An 18,365-nucleotide genomic window follows, 5' to 3' on the forward strand; every position below is an offset into this window, starting at 1 on the left:
GCTGATTTACAGGGCTTAGTTAATCAATCAACCAACATGTATTTTATTTTATTTATTTATTTGTCAAGCGTGTATAAGATAACAGATATAAGTATAAACATGATTATGACTACATGAAATGGATACGAAATGGGGACATTAGGACAAGGGACAGTAGGCACCTTGGTGCACTTATGCACGCCCCTTACAGACCTCTTAGGAATGGGGTGAGGTAGACAGTAGACAGTCTAAGGTTAAAGTTGTGGGGGGTTTGGGATGAAACCACAGAGTCAGCTAGTGTATTCCAGGCATTAACACTCTGTTGCTGAAGTCATATTTTCTGCAATCAAGTTTGGAGCAGTTTACCTTAAGTTTATACATCAATCAACCTCCATATTTTAAGGGCAGTCTCAATCTTTAACAAAAGATTGAGTTTATTTTACATCAACAGAGAAGTTCAGTAGTGAAACTCACCTGGTTAATTCCGAAATAAATATTGTTTTGTAATAGCACTTTCCATAGGTTGTCTCAGAAACTGGAAATACAAGTAATTTAAAGCCATTGTTTTTTCTTTTTAGTAAGAGTTTGAAATCTGCCCTTCTTAAAAAGGTTTTTTTTCCCCCTTTCCTTCCCTTCCCTTCCCTTCTCTTCCCTTCCCCCACACACTGAAACTATGGCTATCCATGAAAATGTAAGCAATTCTTGAGCACTGGGGGGAGGAGGAGGGGTGAAGGAGGATTGGGGGGAGATTCTGTAAACATAGCTCAGGAATTTCTTTAAACACACTTTCAAAGGCACCTGGAAAATGCCATGGTGAGTAACAGCTCTTTTCCTTTCAGAGCTAAGATTATATGTCCCTCCTTGAATTACCCATGAATTTTAATCAAGCATTGATAAACTATTTCTTCGAGTGCCAGAGAAAATTTCCAGACCAGGATCTGTTAAGTGAGAAAACAATCTCCAAAAGGAAGTAATAACTATCTCAGATTCTCTGTCCCCACAGCCATGCAATTATAATATGAGCAAGTTATACGCTGCCAAAATACAGTATTACCAAGTTATTTTGAATAGAGACGTAGAGTTCAATCTCCTCTCTCTCAGATGCCTCTCCTACAAACCTCAGCTATTTCTCCACAATGGTGGTATAATAGTGACCTGGACTTTTGTGTAGTGTAAAAAAAAAAATGGAAACCTTCTTCCCTTTTTTGATCCCCCAAAATTCTTTATAACTTTAGGTAGGAAATTAAGGATATGTAAGAAACTTATGCCTGTACAAGGGACATTATTTAGGGCAGATTCCAAGACTTATCTTTGAAAGTGAAGTCAGTGTCACCTAAAATACTTAAAATTATCCCCAGTGGATATATAAGCACCTTAAATTCACCACACAGCTTTGAGGAAAAATGCAAAGTGAATGTCAGAAGAATCAAGGGTTATTCATTGTTATTCATTGTTATTCATGAGAAACATACAGTAATAAGAAGAAATGTTCAGGTATGGATTAACCTACAGCCTTCTTGCAGATTCAGTCCTTCTTTTAGGCAGAGAAAGATAGTTTCAGCTAGGATTCCATGTGGTTTGGCAGAACCAATTTCAAAATCCTGTAAAAGGTATTAGGACGGCCCTGATTCACATCTGAATGTTTAGATAGAAGATAGATAGATAGATAGATAGATAGATAGATAGATAGATAGATAGATAGATAGATAGATAATTTTAATTTTAACATGTATATTAAAATATATGGGCTTTCCCCAAGGGAAAGGGAAAGGGGAAGAAGTAAGTGTTGACAGATGACTAGCTTGATTAATTTAGTCATCTTTCAAAACTTGCTCTGGTTTTGTGCAAGTGTTTAGCGCAATCCCAGAAGAGTGCTAAACCTATAGTTAAAAGCAACTCAAACTATAGATGATTATTGTGTATGCTCCCTCTACCCCTAATTGTGTACTGTTTCTTTTCCTTTATGCAAACCAATCTACCAGCTTGAGTTGTGGATATGTGTTTTTTCTGGCAGCCATTTAGTGATTGGACAGATTGGCAGCTATTCAGTAAGAGAGCTCACCAACAATACTTTCTGAAGTTGCCAAATGTGACCACCAAACATTTTGATTGGGAATCATGTCCTCACAAATGGCTTATAAATGGGTTTGGAAACACAGAATGAAGTGCCCAGGAACTTGAATCCTTTCCTGACCATTCTCTGCACGTTGCAGGTGAAGTTCTGCAATTAAAACCTTCTATACAGGTTCTCTGTGTCATTTCTGGCAATAGAAAAAAGAGAGATGTTTTCGATTGGCATGATACACAATAAAAGCAAAATTCTGACTACCGTATGTGCAAAACAGTCAAAAACTAAACTTTTGGATAATCTCTGGCAAGGCTTGGGTAAGAGTTTTGCATCTATCCTTGCCCTTGCTCTGTTTGACCTCTCAGAAGCTTTCAATACTATCAACCAATGGTATCCTTTGGGATTTCAGGGGGGTGGCTCTGTGCTGTGCTGGTTTGTCTCCTTTCTTTGGGATTCATATCAATCAGTGTTAATTGGGGCAAGAGATTCTGCCCTCAGCCCCTACTGTTTCTCTCTTCCCTCATATTCAACATTTACATGAAGCCGCTGGATCATTCATCATCATGGGGTGAGGAATCATCAGTACACTGATGATAGTCAATTATACCTCTGCCCCTGGCAAATTTAGCAATGCTGTTGATGTCTTATCCCAGTGCCTGGACGTTGTGAGGAACTGGATAGAGAACAAAAAGCTTCAGCTGAACCTTGGCATAACCAAATGGCTCTGGGTTTTGAGGATTGCTGGTTCTATGCAATTTTTGGTGGTGGTGGTTGTATTGCCCTACACAGATCTGAGGATCCTTCTAGACTCACAACTCCTACAGGAAGAGCATATGGCATTTGTGGTTAGGAGGGCCTTTGTACAGCTTCAGGTTGTGTGCCAGTTGCATCTATTCCTAGATTGAGAAGCTCTGCTCATGGTCACTCATGTCCTGGTCACCTCTTGATTAGACTAGACCTCTGCTCTGTGAGATGCATTGGTTGCCAGTTTGCCTCCAAGTCCAATTCAAGGTCCTGGTTTTGACCTTTAAACCCCTTCATGGCATGGAGCAGAGTTATTTGAGGGACTGCCTCTCCTCATTTCATCTGCCTGTTCCATCAGATCCAGCAGAAGAGGCATGCTGCAGGTCCTGTCTGCCAGGGAGCTACACTAGAAAGGATCCAAGAGGCAAGTCTTTTCTGTCATGGAAGAAATGAGTTTGTTTCATCTCCATTAGTTTTCTAAAAGGCCTGGAAAACTTGGTTATCCCATCAGGCCTCAGGGCCGCATTGAGTTGCTATGGCAGCTCCGTTGCAACTAATATCTGGTTCCCTCCCTTTGCGCCCAGTCTCTTTTTATGAGATGGGCAACCAAACCTTTTCATTGCACAGGTTTTCTAGGCTATGTTTGTGAAGAATAGGTAATGGCTTACACATTCTTGTGATTTACACTTTAACATTTTAAGAAAAAAAAAACTTTTAGGAGATCTTTGCCAATGCTACTCCTGTAGAAATGATGTTTGTGTTTAATGAATATCATATTCTTTTATTGTATGTACTGAGCAACACAAAATCCCTTTATATAGGGCCAATTGTTGATCTTTCCCATATTAAGTAGACCTAACTGGAATTCTCTTGCTCAAAAATAAGCATGTTCTTGGAGCTGGCTGTACCAGAAAACAGGCTTAGGTGGATATCTGCATATGCGGTGGAGGAAGCTGAAGTAAGACTGAATTGCAATTCAGGTTGGAACAGAAATTAGAAGGACAAAGGGGGGTTTATATTATATCTGATGGCAAAATGTCTTGGGTTCAGCTGAGAAATATTATTCTCATGCCACATCCTTCTTGCTAATTGATGATCTTTTTTGTAAGCTGCCCAGAGTCCCTTCAATGGTGAAATGGGCAGCATATACATTTAATAGATTAATAAATAAATGTCCGATTGCCTTGTTTCTAGCATTCTGAAAAAGAAACAAGGTGTTACTTAGCCCATCTGTCTTCCTGACAACTGAGGGATCATTCTTATGGATTCTGATTGTCCTGCTGCTTATGAAGCCTGTTTCCATTGAAGTCTCTCCCTGTGCAGCAGTGAATCCCTCAAAGCAGGGTGGCTTTCCTTTTGTTTATCCTGCCTGCTCTTTGGAGAGAGCAAGGCAAGCTTATCTCCTTTCTGCCTATGAAGTTGCCCTGCACCCATTTGCCTTAGCAGTCAGACAATGAGGAATGTTTACTCCTTCCTCGAAGGACAATAAGGGTGTGATCTCAAACATTTCACCCATGTGCTCTTGGACCCTGATATGGGAGCCAAAAGCTGACATGTTTCAAGCAATCTAGGGGGTATCAAGAGCGTCACAAGTGTTTGCTTTGACTTTTTTTTATGTCACCTTGCATGAAGGACGTGACTCTATGAAATGTTGGTCAAGATATCAGAGTGAGGTTTAGCTAAATGTAAACCAATCGCAGGGGAATTTCAGATAAATCTGGGGAGGGAGAAAGGTTTCCAGCTTAAGTACCACTAATAAAGACTGATAAATACTGAATGCAGCAATTGTCTGCAAGACTTTGTATGGAAGGGAAACATGGAAATAAAAAAGTCTTTGTAATTTTAAAAACCACTCATGACTGGAAATCCTCAGGAAGATAATCCAAAATCATCACCTGAGGGTCTGCAGAGTTTCTGTTGGATCATGACTTTCTTCCCCTAATAAAAGATATTTGATTTAAATAGGATTAAAGAACTACATATACAGAAACCTATAATTTTAAAGTTTACATACAGGAGATAACAGTATTCCACTATGCAAGATCAAAGCCTAATGCATGTTTAGTGCCATTCAGGATTGTGGAATGCTAAAAAAAAAACTATTTAAACATTTTTAGAAGTATATCTTATCTTTCTTTTTAATATTGTTCAACATAGCAGACATGATCCCCCCCCCCCCGTTTTGTGTTCACAACCCAATGAGTAAATTAATCTAAGAACCAGGGAATGGTTCAGATCTTTCATTCAATCCTAGTGTTTCTTCACCTCTGTTTTGCAACTCTGGCCTAACTTCCCCCCTCCACACTCCACGAGAAAAGTAAGAGAAAAGTCAGTTTATCTACAAGGCCATGCTGGTTAGGAAATTGTGGAGACTGTGGTTATTAGGGTAACTACAGTCTCCATAAAAATGCTCTTAGTCAAGTTTTGAACATGCATTTTTGAGCTATCTCTACAAAGCATAACTTAATTCCCTACTGTTTCTTAAAAGAAACCGTATTATTTCACCCTTTCTCTATATGCATATAAGCACCATGGCATATTCCTCCAGAGACTAGAGTCCAGATGGCCACGTTGGCAAGTTAGTTGGTATCAGTGAATTCACCTCCAGGTCCATCTGTCATTTTCTGCTGCTCAAATTATCTCTTCTGGAATTGCAACACCTCTGAGGTTGGATTCCTATGCAGTGCACTTCTTGGAACATTATGAAGGGGTTACAAGTCTTTGGAGACCACAGTAAGTTGGCCAACTCACTATTCCATTTTTGGTAAAAGTGGACTTCATCTAATGATCTTTGTAAAGTCAAAATGCTGTGTCCAAGGAAATTTTAAGTGGTCCAGTTTGAAACCAAAAAAGGCCATTTTAGATGTGGTGAACTACTTCCCCCACATACTGCTTTCACCTTGTATCTCCTGTTAGGGCCTATACAACATTTTACTTATTATTTTGGTGCTTTCAAGTAATTGCTGACTTTTGGTGACTGCCAGGTCTCTGCTGGGAAGGTTTTTCAAAAGAGCTTTGCCCTTGCCTTCTTACTAAGGCCAAGAGAGAGGGAATGGCACAAGGTTACCCAGTTGGCTTCATGCCTAAGGCAGCACTCAGTCTTCTGGTTTCTAGTGCCTTAGCTACTACACCAAACTGGTTCTCATAGTCTCATATAGTCTCATTCTATTACCAAACTTTTAAATATGAAATTAAAATGGGAACTTGGTGCAGCTGAAGAGCTATGCTGTTGAAGAAGAAAAAAATTACATTTGTGCATGCTGCTGCCCAGGCATGCAGCTGTGCAAGAGCACATTTGAAATATTCCCAGCATTTGGGGTGGGGTGGGAAATAGAAAGAAATTACTGAAGAAAAAAAGTAAAAGCAGCTGGCCAAAAAGATGGTAGAAAGGATATAGACCGGGGGTGTGTGTGTGTCAAACTCATGGTGTCACGTCATCATGTGACGTATCATGACTCCCCCCCTTCGCTAAAACAGGATGGGCGTGGCCAGCACGTGACACATCCAACCTGCGGGCCGCAAGTTTGACACCCCTGATGTAGATGTCCAGGCTGTAGAAGGCAACAGAAACAAAATGGGAGAAGGTGATACCAAAGGTGAAGTCCAATATTAACAAATCGAAGAAATGAATTGTAAAAGACTTGATGCCCATCCAATGTGTCAGACTATCTACCAGACTACACAACAATGCTCCCTGCCAGTTATTGCAAATACCAGGTTGGTGAAAAACCTTTTAGACTCTTAAAAAAATAAAGCTGTAAATCCTTCTTTCAAGGTTTTAATTCTCCAATTCTGAATTTAAATTAATCTTCTGAGCTTCCTAATTGCAATAAGGATTAGCATTTCTTACAAATTCTAGTAATAAAAACAACTGAAGACCATTCAGTTTCCCTAATTAAACTGCTCTGGCATCCTGATCAAATTTTTATCATTGATTATGGTAAACTTAAAATGTTCTAAATATGCATTGTATTTAGAAATGATGTTAGTTTATTTTATCCAAAAACTATTATCTTACAAATGCAACAAATTAAGAAATCTGAAAGAATTTTTTTTTCAAATTCCACAGTAGATGGGTTGAATATAGAAAGTTTTAAATTCAAATCTCACTGTAGCCTTGGTCTTACCAGATAACTTTCATCAAGTCGCACCAGCTGCCTGCAATTACTGCAAGTTCGAATCTCATCAGGCTCAAGGTTGACTCAGCCTTCCATTCTTTTGAGGTAGATAAAATGAGGACCCGGATTGTGGGGGCAATAAGCTGACTTTGTATAAAAAAGAACACCATTTAGGGAGGGGGGCAAAAGCCCTACTAAGCAGGTATATACAAAAGTATGAAGGCTATTGCTTAACGCATTGTAAGCTGCCCTGAGTCCCCGGAGAAGGGCGGCATATAAATCAAACCAATAAATAAATAAATAAATAAGTCAGTGTTTCTCAGCTTCACATATTCACATGTTATTTTTACTTCAATAACTTTACAGAGTTGTTGTAAGGTATTACTGGTTCTATTTATTTATTTAAAGTATTTTATGCAATCCAAGTGGTATACAAAAGCAGTACACAATTACACAGTACATTTAATATTTCATTTCATTTTTATTTTGTTATTAAATATAGTCCCCAATTTGATACTTATATAAACCCTCAAGGTATTTAAAAACAATAAATCCAGTACCGGTAATTAAAACAAGTTAGTCGAAGCAACCCAACAGATATCAAAATTAAAACCAGTATCATTAAGATCAGTTCTAATTTAAGAGTGACAAAAGTGATGTGACTTCATTATTTTTGTCCCTTAATACTAGGAGAGCGGAGACCACACACATCTTCTGGGGGAGAACATTCCATCAGCTGATGGAGTAGGACTGCTGACTTCCCCTGGGAGATCAAACTCATATCAACCTTTGGTCTTGAAAATGCATTGGGTCATGTGTTATGTCTCAGCCCAATCTACTTCACCCAGTTACCCCTGGGGAAATAAACTGAAGGAAGGTTCCTATATAAATCACCTTGAATTTCTGGAGAAAAATGGGATATCGATATGATAAATAAATACACAGTGTAAATGGCATGTGAATTTAATGAGCATTTATTGGAGTGCAGCTAATTAAAATAAGAAGAATGTTCCAAAACAACAGTTCTGTGGCACCCTAAAGACTGCCAATTATTTTTATGACCTAAACTGTCATGGATTACAGTCCACTTCATTAGAGGTTTATTAACAAAAGCATATGCTGTAATTAATTTAGTTAGTCTTTCAGGTTCTGCTGGTTTTGCTGCAACAGATTAACATGGCTATTCTTGTGCAGGATATTCAAATCAAACCAGACGTTTTTTAACAATTAATGAGGTAAATGAAAACTTTAGGTGATTGTGGCATTATTGAACTTTCAAGAAAACAAAAGAGATCAAGGCTTCCTTTAAAAGCAAAATTTAAATATTAGAAGTATTTAAATGTTTTAGGAGAAATATAAATCTGTGATAAAGATAGGCATTCTATACAAACAATTGAATATGGATGACAAACACTCTCAATCCTATTTAAGCTAAAACAAATACTACCATGGATTTAGTAATGTTAAACACAATGGTTCCTACTGAAGATCTCACTATTGGTATGTTACTAGTCTAACCCTTCTAAAATAGTTTCATATGACTAAGCTATATGTGGTTACAAAATGTTTTTAACCACAAAGCTTTAGCTTCATCATTTTGCAATTACAAATAAAAGACAAGACTGCTTTCTCTCCAGAATCAAACTAAAAGCAAGTCAAATCCTGCCATTAAAAATATATTGCAACATGACACTGATTACATGCAAAAAATAGAATTGTGTAGGTGTAAGACTGCAATTCTTTGTATAACTCTTTATTACTTTTAGGTGAGAATTTATTTCCTAGGTGCTATCAAACATGGAGCAGGAGGAGGAGCAGAAGGAGGAGCAGGAGGAGGAGTTGTTTAATGAGGACAACAATGGAAGAAGACTGTTAATACAAAGAACTGAAGATTGTTGAATACCTTGTATGTGATTGTGCAGACAGAATTTTTGATAAATAAAGTGGCTGCTTGATTCGAAAATGTCAGAATCACAATAATGAAAAAGTAATTGAGAACCAAAAGACTCTATGGAGATTCCAAATACAAACTGATAAACATTTAGCCCATCGTAAGTTAAATATGACTGATTATAAAGAAAAAAAATATATGGACAATTCACACTGCAGCAGCTGAAGAGACAAGAGTCAATAAGAAAACCTAAGACAAAATAAGGAAATATAATGTTCTTCAGAGTGGAAAAAAGAAAGTTATAGTGGTGGTGTCAAGAGTGGTTGGTGAATGGGCACACTTTCAACTTATCAACCGACCAAAAAAAAAATGCAGTACTCGCAACGATATATATTGTGACGATATATACATGGTCCTTGGGAAGGTTTCATAGTCAAAAGTACCAAATCCAGCCAGGAGTATTTGTCTAAACAGCAACCATCATCCCCATCCTTATCATTACCCTCATCATCTACTGGAATTTGTGAACTTAGCAGTATAACTCTCTGATTTGTTTTTATTCGGCCAATGCTTTCAAATTAAAACAATGAAAATAAAAATGCTCTCTTAATAAAATTGTTAAAGAGTTACCAAGACTTGGAGCTTCCTGTACTTTCCAAGCGAGGGAATTCCAAGTCTGGAGGCTTCAGCAGAAAATGCCTTGTCTCACTTATTGACAAACAAGTTCTTCCTGAAAGCTCCCTGTGGACATTCTAATTCTCATTAACAGGAGTTAATGTAGAAGTGGCAACCTGAGGTTTTTTCCAGTTCCAGAGCTGCTGCAATAAATAGCCCTCCCTTCCCTATTTCCATATTTCAGAAGCAGAACATGTTTAACAAAATAGCTTGCAGTATGCTATGAGAGAACCAAGATGATCAGAGTGATCAGACTTGCTAGTGTGACACTGTCTACTCACCTGTTCTATTTTGCTCTAAGAAATAAGGCTAGGCCTTTAAAACAAACCTTTAAAACAAACCCAAACCAGTTTGTAAAACTGACTCAAGTGACTGCATCTTCTTCATTTCAAGAGATTGTGTTCTCTGCATCTTATATTAAAGCACTCATGGTGGGGGTATGGGTGTTCCCCCTTTAAAAATGAATACTGTACATTTTTCTTCCACAGATAGTAAGAAATAAGGAAAAAGATGTTGGGAGGCACTGGAATACTGCCATGCTAATTCATTGTTTATTGGTTATTTTGGGGTTGGGCCAGAATTCCTGAGATTAATGGCACATCTCCGAATTTAGAAGAACTTCCTATTGAATTCAGGAGTCAACCTGAATACCAAAGCACCTGAGGGGGAAGGACAAGAAGCAATGAATGGAAACTAATCAAGGAGAGAAGCAACCTAGAACTAAGGAGAAATTTCCTGGCAGAACAATTAATTGGTAGAATTACTTGCCTCCAGAAGTTGTGAGTGCTCCAACACTGGAGGTTCTTAAGAAGAGATTGGACAACCATTTGTCTGAAATCATATAGGGTTTCCTGCCTGAGCAGGAGGTTGGAGTAAAAGATCTCCAAAATCCCCTGTTGCCGGTATTCTATTCTATTCTAAAATGTGCATATGATTGGGAAGCTAAAGCTGAAAACCCAAATCCTTGGGCTAGGAGATTAATTCCTGGGATAGGTTCATGAGGCAATTTGCTCACATTTACACTGCATATTTGACCAAGCTCCACAAAGCCAGTTCTTAATCAAGTCTACCTTTAAAGTAATTTCCACCTCCAGATCCCCAGCAGATTTAAATTATGACGAACAAAAGTGTTCAATATACTTTACTATAAGCAAAGAAAAATCTTCAGCATAAATGAATTTTAATAGATGTTTCTAATTCAAGCTGCATCCCTCAAACCATTTCTTTAAATTTTTTTGTGTCCTGCTAAAGAAATTGAGACCAAGCCATAAACCAGTTTGGTTTGTGAATTTGGATTTAAATATTTCCTGCTGTATGGAATGTATTTAATCAAATTCTTGTACACATAACTGGGGGATGGGGTTTTCCTGATGAAACAACATGTACAGCACGGTCAATCTTATGAGTTTTGCACCATTTCAAAAAAGATATATTCTCAAAAGTACAGAACTGAATTTAAAGAACTGGACTGAGTCTGGTATCAAAAACATTTTAAAAGATAAGCTTCAAGTTTATTTCTTTTGTAACCTAAGTGGTTTCAGATTTATCTTCCACAACCTCAATTAGTTTTTACATTTTCAAAGTATTTGCTATTATTTTGAATGTCATCTCTTAAGTGTTTATGATGGAGGGGAATCTTATTCAGTTAGTTGAGGTAGAAGAACTGCACAAAACTCAGAGAATAAAGACATTTTTTCAGGCCATCATGCAGTGTGAATTTCGGGCTTTGAAAAAGTTATTTCAGGAGGGCCGTAGCAGTTGTATATTCGGAAAATCCCTTTATAAAAAGAGAAAAGTTAATTTCGAGGACAGCTGTACGCGATCCAGGCATCCAGATCCAGGTTTTTCTCACTCTCACTCTCTCGGCATCTTTTTTTTTAACCAGATTCCTTCTGATTTTTGCCTACCACAGATTACCACGGTTCTCCTCCTCCACTCTCGGCGCGTATACGCGTCCCTCTCTTCCATTCAAGAGTCTGAAACTTTCTTTCAACTTTTCTGCAGAAGAATCCACCATTACAGAATCCGCCCCCCTCCCTCCATTCCTCCCCTCCCCTTTAGAGGCTTTTATCTTTCTATCCAATCCTCAACCGAGGAAGGGAAGCAACAGATTATGCAATTGGTAGAAGCTTGAGTTCTATGGCCCGCCCACTGTTTGGTTTGTGAATGGGGCGAAGGGGTGGAGTTCCATGGAATACCAGATTTACACATACACGGATAAATTATATATATATATTCAAAGTGCAGGGACGTCTCTTTTTCCCTCCTTTATTTTTTTTTTATTTTTATGCTTTTAGGGTGGATGTTGCTTGTTCCAACGGCATCTAGTCTCTCCTGTTGCTGCTGGAGAGATAGATAAGGGCGCCGACGGGATATCGGACTACCCATGTTTCTGTTTAAAGGATTAGCCCCATTGCTGGCAAAGGAGATAACGGAGTGATTTGATTTTTTTTTTCTTACAACAAAAAAAGCCGACAATCAACTCTTCAATTCAAGGACGCCTGAAACGGAGAAGTAAGAGTAAGCCAAATTCTTGGATTCCCGAACTTTTGAGGGGTTGAAGAGCTACCTGGGAAGCGGAGCCAGTTACTGCGGTCGAACTTGTGAACGATCCTCCCGCCCACCCCCTCCTCCGTTCCAAGATTGCTTCGTGGCCGACCGAAGGAAAAACACGACGTTGTTAGGCGCCGTCAAGCTCTCTTCTCTCTTCGGTGGAAGCAAATAGCATCGGAAGAGCGTTTCGCCTTGCAATCCTAGCAAAGAATTATCATCCAGCCCTTGGCGAGCGATCAACGAGAGAGCCGGTTTGGCGAGCGATCCGCCTCTTTCACCTCCTCCACCCGAGAGCAGACTGCTGGAAGAGCGCCTTGTGCCGCCGCCGCCGCCGCCGCGTAAGCCTTTTGGCCGCTGGCCCTCTCGGGGGTCTGGGCTGGGCGCCGCCGATGCTTTGAGACTCCAGCGCCTCTGGGGCTGCGAAGACCCGCTTCCCGCCGCTTGCTCCCTGCCGGCCGCGCTCGTTCCTTTCCTTGCCGCTGCCTCGGATCATGGATCGAGGACCGAGAGCGACGAGGACGGCCCCTGCTTCCTTGGGCCTGGCCGTCTTCCTGGGCGTCCTGTGCGGGATTCCCTGGGGCTCCGGCGCCCAATCTTACCATGGGGAGAAAGGGATTTCTGTCCCGGACCACGGCTTCTGTCAGCCCATTTCCATCCCTCTCTGCACGGACATCGCCTATAACCAGACCATCCTGCCCAACCTCCTGGGGCACACCAACCAAGAAGACGCCGGGCTGGAAGTCCATCAGTTCTACCCGCTGGTGAAAGTGCAGTGCTCGCCGGAGCTGCGCTTCTTCCTTTGCTCCATGTACGCGCCCGTCTGCACCGTCTTGGAACAGGCCATCCCGCCCTGCCGATCCCTGTGCGAGCGGGCCCGCCAGGGCTGCGAGGCCCTGATGAACAAGTTTGGCTTCCAGTGGCCCGAGCGGCTCCGCTGCGAAAACTTCCCCATGCACGGCGCAGGTGAGATCTGCGTGGGGCAGAATACTTCGGACACTTCGGGAGCGGGCGGAGGGAGCCCCGAAAGTTCCACCGTCTTTCCCACCCCGTATCTGCCCCATCCCACTTCTCACCCCCTGGGCCCCACCAACTCTGGCTTCTCCTGCCCACGGCAACTCAAAGTACCCCCGTACCTGGGCTACCGCTTTTTGGGTGAGAGGGACTGTGGGGCCCCTTGTGAACCAGAACTCCCCAATGGGCTGATGTACTTCAAGGAGGCTGAGGTTCACTTTGCCCGTCTACTGGTAGGCATCTGGTCGATCCTGTGCTGTGCCTCCACCCTCTTCACTGTCCTGACCTACCTGGTGGACATGAGACGCTTCAGCTACCCTGAGCGACCCATCATCTTCCTCTCTGGCTGCTATTTCATGGTGGCAGTGGCCTATGTGGCTGGCTTCCTGCTGGAGGACAAAGTGGTCTGTGTGGAAGGTTTCACAGAAGACGGCTACCGCACTGTGGTGCAGGGCACCAAGAAAGAAGGCTGCACCATCCTTTTCATGATCCTCTACTTCTTTGGCATGGCCAGCTCCATCTGGTGGGTGATCCTCTCCCTCACCTGGTTCCTTGCTGCTGGCATGAAGTGGGGCCACGAGGCCATTGAGGCCAATTCCCAGTACTTTCACCTGGCTGCCTGGGCCGTGCCTGCCATCAAGACCATCACCATCTTAGCCATGGGACAGGTCGATGGGGACGTGCTCAGTGGAGTCTGTTATGTGGGCATCTACAGTGTAGACGCATTGCGGGGCTTTGTCTTGGCCCCACTCTTTGTCTACCTCTTCATTGGCACCTCTTTCCTCCTGGCTGGCTTTGTGTCCCTCTTCCGTATACGGACCATCATGAAACATGATGGCACCAAAACCGAAAAGCTGGAGAAGCTCATGGTGAGGATTGGCATTTTTAGTGTCCTCTACACAGTGCCTGCCACTATTGTGTTGGCTTGCTACTTCTATGAGCAGGCCTTCCGGGACACGTGGGAGAAAACCTGGCTCCTGCAGAACTGCAAAAGCTATGCCATTGCTTGCCCCACCAACGTTGCCCCAATGAGCCCTGACTTCACTGTCTTTTTGATCAAGTATCTCATGACCATGATTGTGGGCATCACAACTGGCTTCTGGATTTGGACTGGCAAAACTCTCCAATCTTGGAGGCGTTTTTACCACAGACTCAGCACAGGAAGCAAAGGGGAGACTGCTGTATGAGGCTCCCTTGGCTTCTTCTTCCCTTGTATTGCAAGGAACAAGGGCTTGGACCATTGTTCCTTCAGACTATCTTTGCTTCTCACCGAGAGACCCTCCATCTCTAGACTGTGCTTCGGGGCAGTAAATATCCTTTGAGAATTTGCTTATTCCCTCACCCTGGCCTTCTCACTTTCTAAATGGTTCTACAGTATCTGTTTAGAGTATCTGGCATAGTGCCAAGAATGGAAGTTTGGGACAAAGAAAGAAAAGCAAGCTATCTTTTTTACTGTGTGATAGGGTGCCAAATCAGACCCCCCTCCCCCAAATCAGAATCTTAGTTTACAGTTTTTCTAAAGTTATCCAGAAAAGCTCTGAGAAGGGAGAAAGTATATGTGTGCGTGCACCCGTGTACCCGTGTGCATGTTCATTCCTTTTAAAAAAGGAAATTGCCAAATAAATCTTACTGGGGGTTCCTTCATATTGTAGCAGTGCAGTTCATTGCAAACCTACTTGGAAATTTAAACTCCCCCGTATTCAATGGGACTTACTACCAAGTAAAGGCATAATGGTTTCCAGCTATGCAAATTTGCCTTGGGAGCAAGTTACCTCACACTTAGTTGAGCTTAACTTCTGAATCCTCATTGCATGGGCTTGGCCAGGCTGTAAGGAAAATTCTGCATTCCTGTTTTCAAAGTTTTCTTCCTGGCTGATTTGGGCTTTGGCAAAAGAGTCTTGCTGAGATTTTAGGGAGGAGCAAAAGGGGGGAGAGGAAAGAAAAAGAAGTGACATGTTGATTTTTGATAGAATGGCTTTAACTCTCTTGTCTTTTGTTAGAGGAGACAAAAGAGAAACAAAAGTGGGTTTCTCTGCAGCAAAGCATAAGCAGGGGTTTGGTTTTTATGGGGAAACTAACAAAGAATTTGTTGAGGTTCAGCTAGAGCTGCGAGCCATGCAGCTCTTTATTTTCTTTTTGTGAACACAAGGAAAAGTGTTTTCAGGAAACCCGATGTAACTGGAGAAAAGCTAAGGTTGCCTCTCTCTCTCTCCTCCCCCCTCTTTTTTTCAGAACAACTAACAAAACAGCCAATAATCAAACAAGCCTTTTAAAGCATCTATAATGTTTTATATTCACAAGGTTAGAGTTGGTTTCCCTGGCTGATCATCTGTATCACCCTTTGGTTTGTAAGTGGGGCCGAGGGAAGGACCTAGAAACTAAGGGGAGGAAAAGATATTTTGCAGTCCTGGTCCAATCAGGGAGGCACCTCAGTGCTCCCCTCAATATGTTCTTAGATTCCCTTGAAACCAGTAGATTCTTAATTGTGGCCTTCATTGGGAATCAGTTTCTTGCAGATGTTTACATGGACTTGAAGTGCAACAACTTCAGGGAGTTTATTCATTAGTGGAGGCATTTAGGAATACAGCCTTAATTCTACAACAAAAGATTGCCTTGATTAAGGCTGAAGTCCTATGCTGATGTTCCATGGGAAAAAGACCCCATTCTATCCTGCATCCAGTTCAGATTCAAGGATTGAGACTAGCCACCCATTTAGGCCTCTGGTGGCACACAATCACTCTGTTGAAAGTGCTACACAGTCTTAGGAACTTCTATCTAGAAAAGGTCCTGTGGAATTTAGTGAAATCTGCTTTCTGATAAGGATAGGCTTTTTCAGCTTAAGGAAATGCTGGAATTGATGTGTCTTGTTCATAAACTATGTGGTTTTTTCCCAAGATTCCCTGCATTCCTTTCTTGAATGATCAGCCTATTAAATATGTCTGAAGTTAAAGATTTACATCATTATATATAACATTTCATCGAAGAGTCCACTGTTGGAAATAAATTGATTTCAGAAGCCTTTCTGAAATGCTACATTTCACAAGCTAGCTTTCTGGAAACATAAGGAGGTTCTATTTAATTTTACCCAGTATACTAACTGGAGAACTGGGGGCTTTTAACAAGCCATACTTGGATTTCCCCTTCGTTCTCCAGAATGCACCAGTATCTTTTTTTAATGAATGGATACCTTTACAAAATATTACCACTATTAAGAAATGTAGAATTGACAAGGAAGGGAGAAAAGAATGTCAGGCATAGTACTGGGGAATAAACAGCAAGAAAAATGTTCTATTGATTCATTTGTAATATCTGATCTTCCTGGTTCTGATATTTTGGTTTGCTTGGGAATTTTTAAAATGAGCATAAGACAAGCTAGAAATGCATAATGTACATTTTGTAAATCTGACATTTCATAAGAAAATATATATGTATTTATGTTTTTACTTAACTTTTTTGTTTTCAAAATTTCCGTGTAAGACGCATTTTTTGTATATGTACAAGATACAAAAATAAATGGATTTTTAATATAATTTGTGAAAAGTTGTATTTTAATTTGATATTTTCCCCTGCACTTCTTTGAAAGTGTTAAATCTTTATCACACTGAAGGGAAAAATTGTTGGTTAAAGAGCCATTCCTAAATATATTTATTTTAAATAAACATTTTTGGACTGAATGGGTCTCTTAAATGAATATGTCTAAGACTGGGCAGTGCAACACAGCATGTTCAGACTTGACTGCAAGTGTCTACTTGAAGGGATTCCAAAGGGATTTCCAAGATGAGCTCCTACTGTGATCCAGTATGGTTAGGCAGCCTTTTCTAGTGGCATGAAATTATGGGAATTTAACACACCTGGAAGATTCCAGATCCTAAATAGCTGGATTACAATATATTTGTTTTAGGCAATAGTTGTTACCACAAAGTAGAAATAACTCTTATGAAATCAATAAGGATTGTCTTCAAAGCTAACATTTTCTGGATTCCTAGTGGCTCTTCTGATATTTATTTAGTGTCTTTGCTGTCCTCTCTTAAGAAAAGTCCAAAGCCCTATCTTAACCAGTCTCCTGTTCCCAAAGCAGCCAATTTAATGCCTCTCAGAAGCCCACAGGTGAGTAAGGAGCACAAAAGCCTTTTCTTACTTGTGGTTTGTTACCAGCAACTGATAGTCAAAAGCATTCCATCTCTCACATTAGGGATAATGTAGAGCCATTGTGATTAGTAGCCACTATTCATAGCATTTCTGATCTCAAAAAACGCAAGATGTCCTATCTGAGCCCATCCTCCTCAAAACAGGCCAGGCCACAGAGTAGTAGACGGAAAGACGACTTCAGTGTTGGAAGTAAGAAGGACTTTAAGGCAAACATCTCCCAAGGCAATCAGGATGGGGGAGGAAGCGTATATTCGGGATTTGGGAAGACCCAAATCTTTAGACCTTGCTTAGCTAGACCTTCCTGACACCATTAATGAACTTACAGTGCATAAAAGTCTCCTACCCCTTCTAGGCAACAATCAGCTTTCAGAGAAGATTGCTGAACTGAAAAAGAAAGCCTCAGCTCTTTGCTATCTATCTTTCATCACTTCTTCCATGCTTTGTTTCCTTTTCTTTAAGGAAGTTACTGGTGTGTGGAAACTTATTTACCATTATAAAGAGTAACATATAAGAGGGCTTCAGTCTTTTAGGTCAGGGATCTCCAACCTTGGCAACTTTAAGTCCTGGTGGACTTCAATTCCCAGAATTCACCAGCCAACAAAACTGGGAGTTGAAGTCCTCCAAGTTGCCAAGGTTGGAGACCCCTGTTTTAGGTGGTCCGTTTTTTTTCAGAGGGGTCCTGTTTCATCTTACAATTGAGGATAGCAGAAAATAAGACTTTACTTTGCCCCTGCAGAGGCCCCTCTGCCATTGTTTGTATGTGTGAAATACATAGCATGGTTTCCTCACTGTTATTGGGATTTTCTATTACACAATAAAACAATTGCACTTGTAATCAGTCCAAGGGACTTCACAACTGGATGATAGAGTGGCTTTCTATCCTCTTCATGGTTATTCCTTATTTGTCCCAATAGAAAATAATATATGTAGCTCAGGGTTGAACTACGGAATCCTTGGTACTCTCTTGGTTGTTTGCTTGCAAACATTTCATTACCTGACTAGGTAATATCAGTGCTTGTGAATGTGTGGTTTGCTCCCTGTTTATATATAGTAGCTTTCCATGCCAGTGTTGGGAAGTGTGGTTTTCTCCTTGGAAAAAATGTCCCCAGGAGTCAACGCTGACTTGAGATACAAAACAAACACAAACAATTTAGACACAATATTATTTGTCTTTATT

General features: G+C 40.8%; 1 protein-coding gene across 1 annotated transcript; it reads left to right on the forward strand.

Annotated features, from left to right (window-relative positions):
• The first annotated feature begins 11,629 nt into the window (after window positions 1-11,629).
• Window positions 11,630-16,569, forward strand: FZD7 (frizzled class receptor 7). Its single transcript, XM_034430974.3, has one exon. The coding sequence runs from the start codon at window positions 12,520-12,522 to the stop codon at window positions 14,224-14,226; it is 1,707 nt and encodes a 568-aa protein (XP_034286865.1). The 5' UTR covers window positions 11,630-12,519; the 3' UTR covers window positions 14,227-16,569.
• The last annotated feature ends 1,796 nt before the right edge of the window (window positions 16,570-18,365 follow it).

Source organism: Pantherophis guttatus, chromosome 1 (genome assembly GCF_059756535.1).
Source record: "Pantherophis guttatus breed Tessera chromosome 1, ASM5975653v1, whole genome shotgun sequence".
NCBI lineage: Eukaryota > Metazoa > Chordata > Lepidosauria > Squamata > Colubridae > Pantherophis > Pantherophis guttatus.

Coding starts and splice junctions, on each gene's coding strand:
- FZD7 (XM_034430974.3), top strand. CDS start 12,520: ATGGATCGAGGACCGAGAGCGACGAGGACGGCCCCTGCTTCCTTGGGC.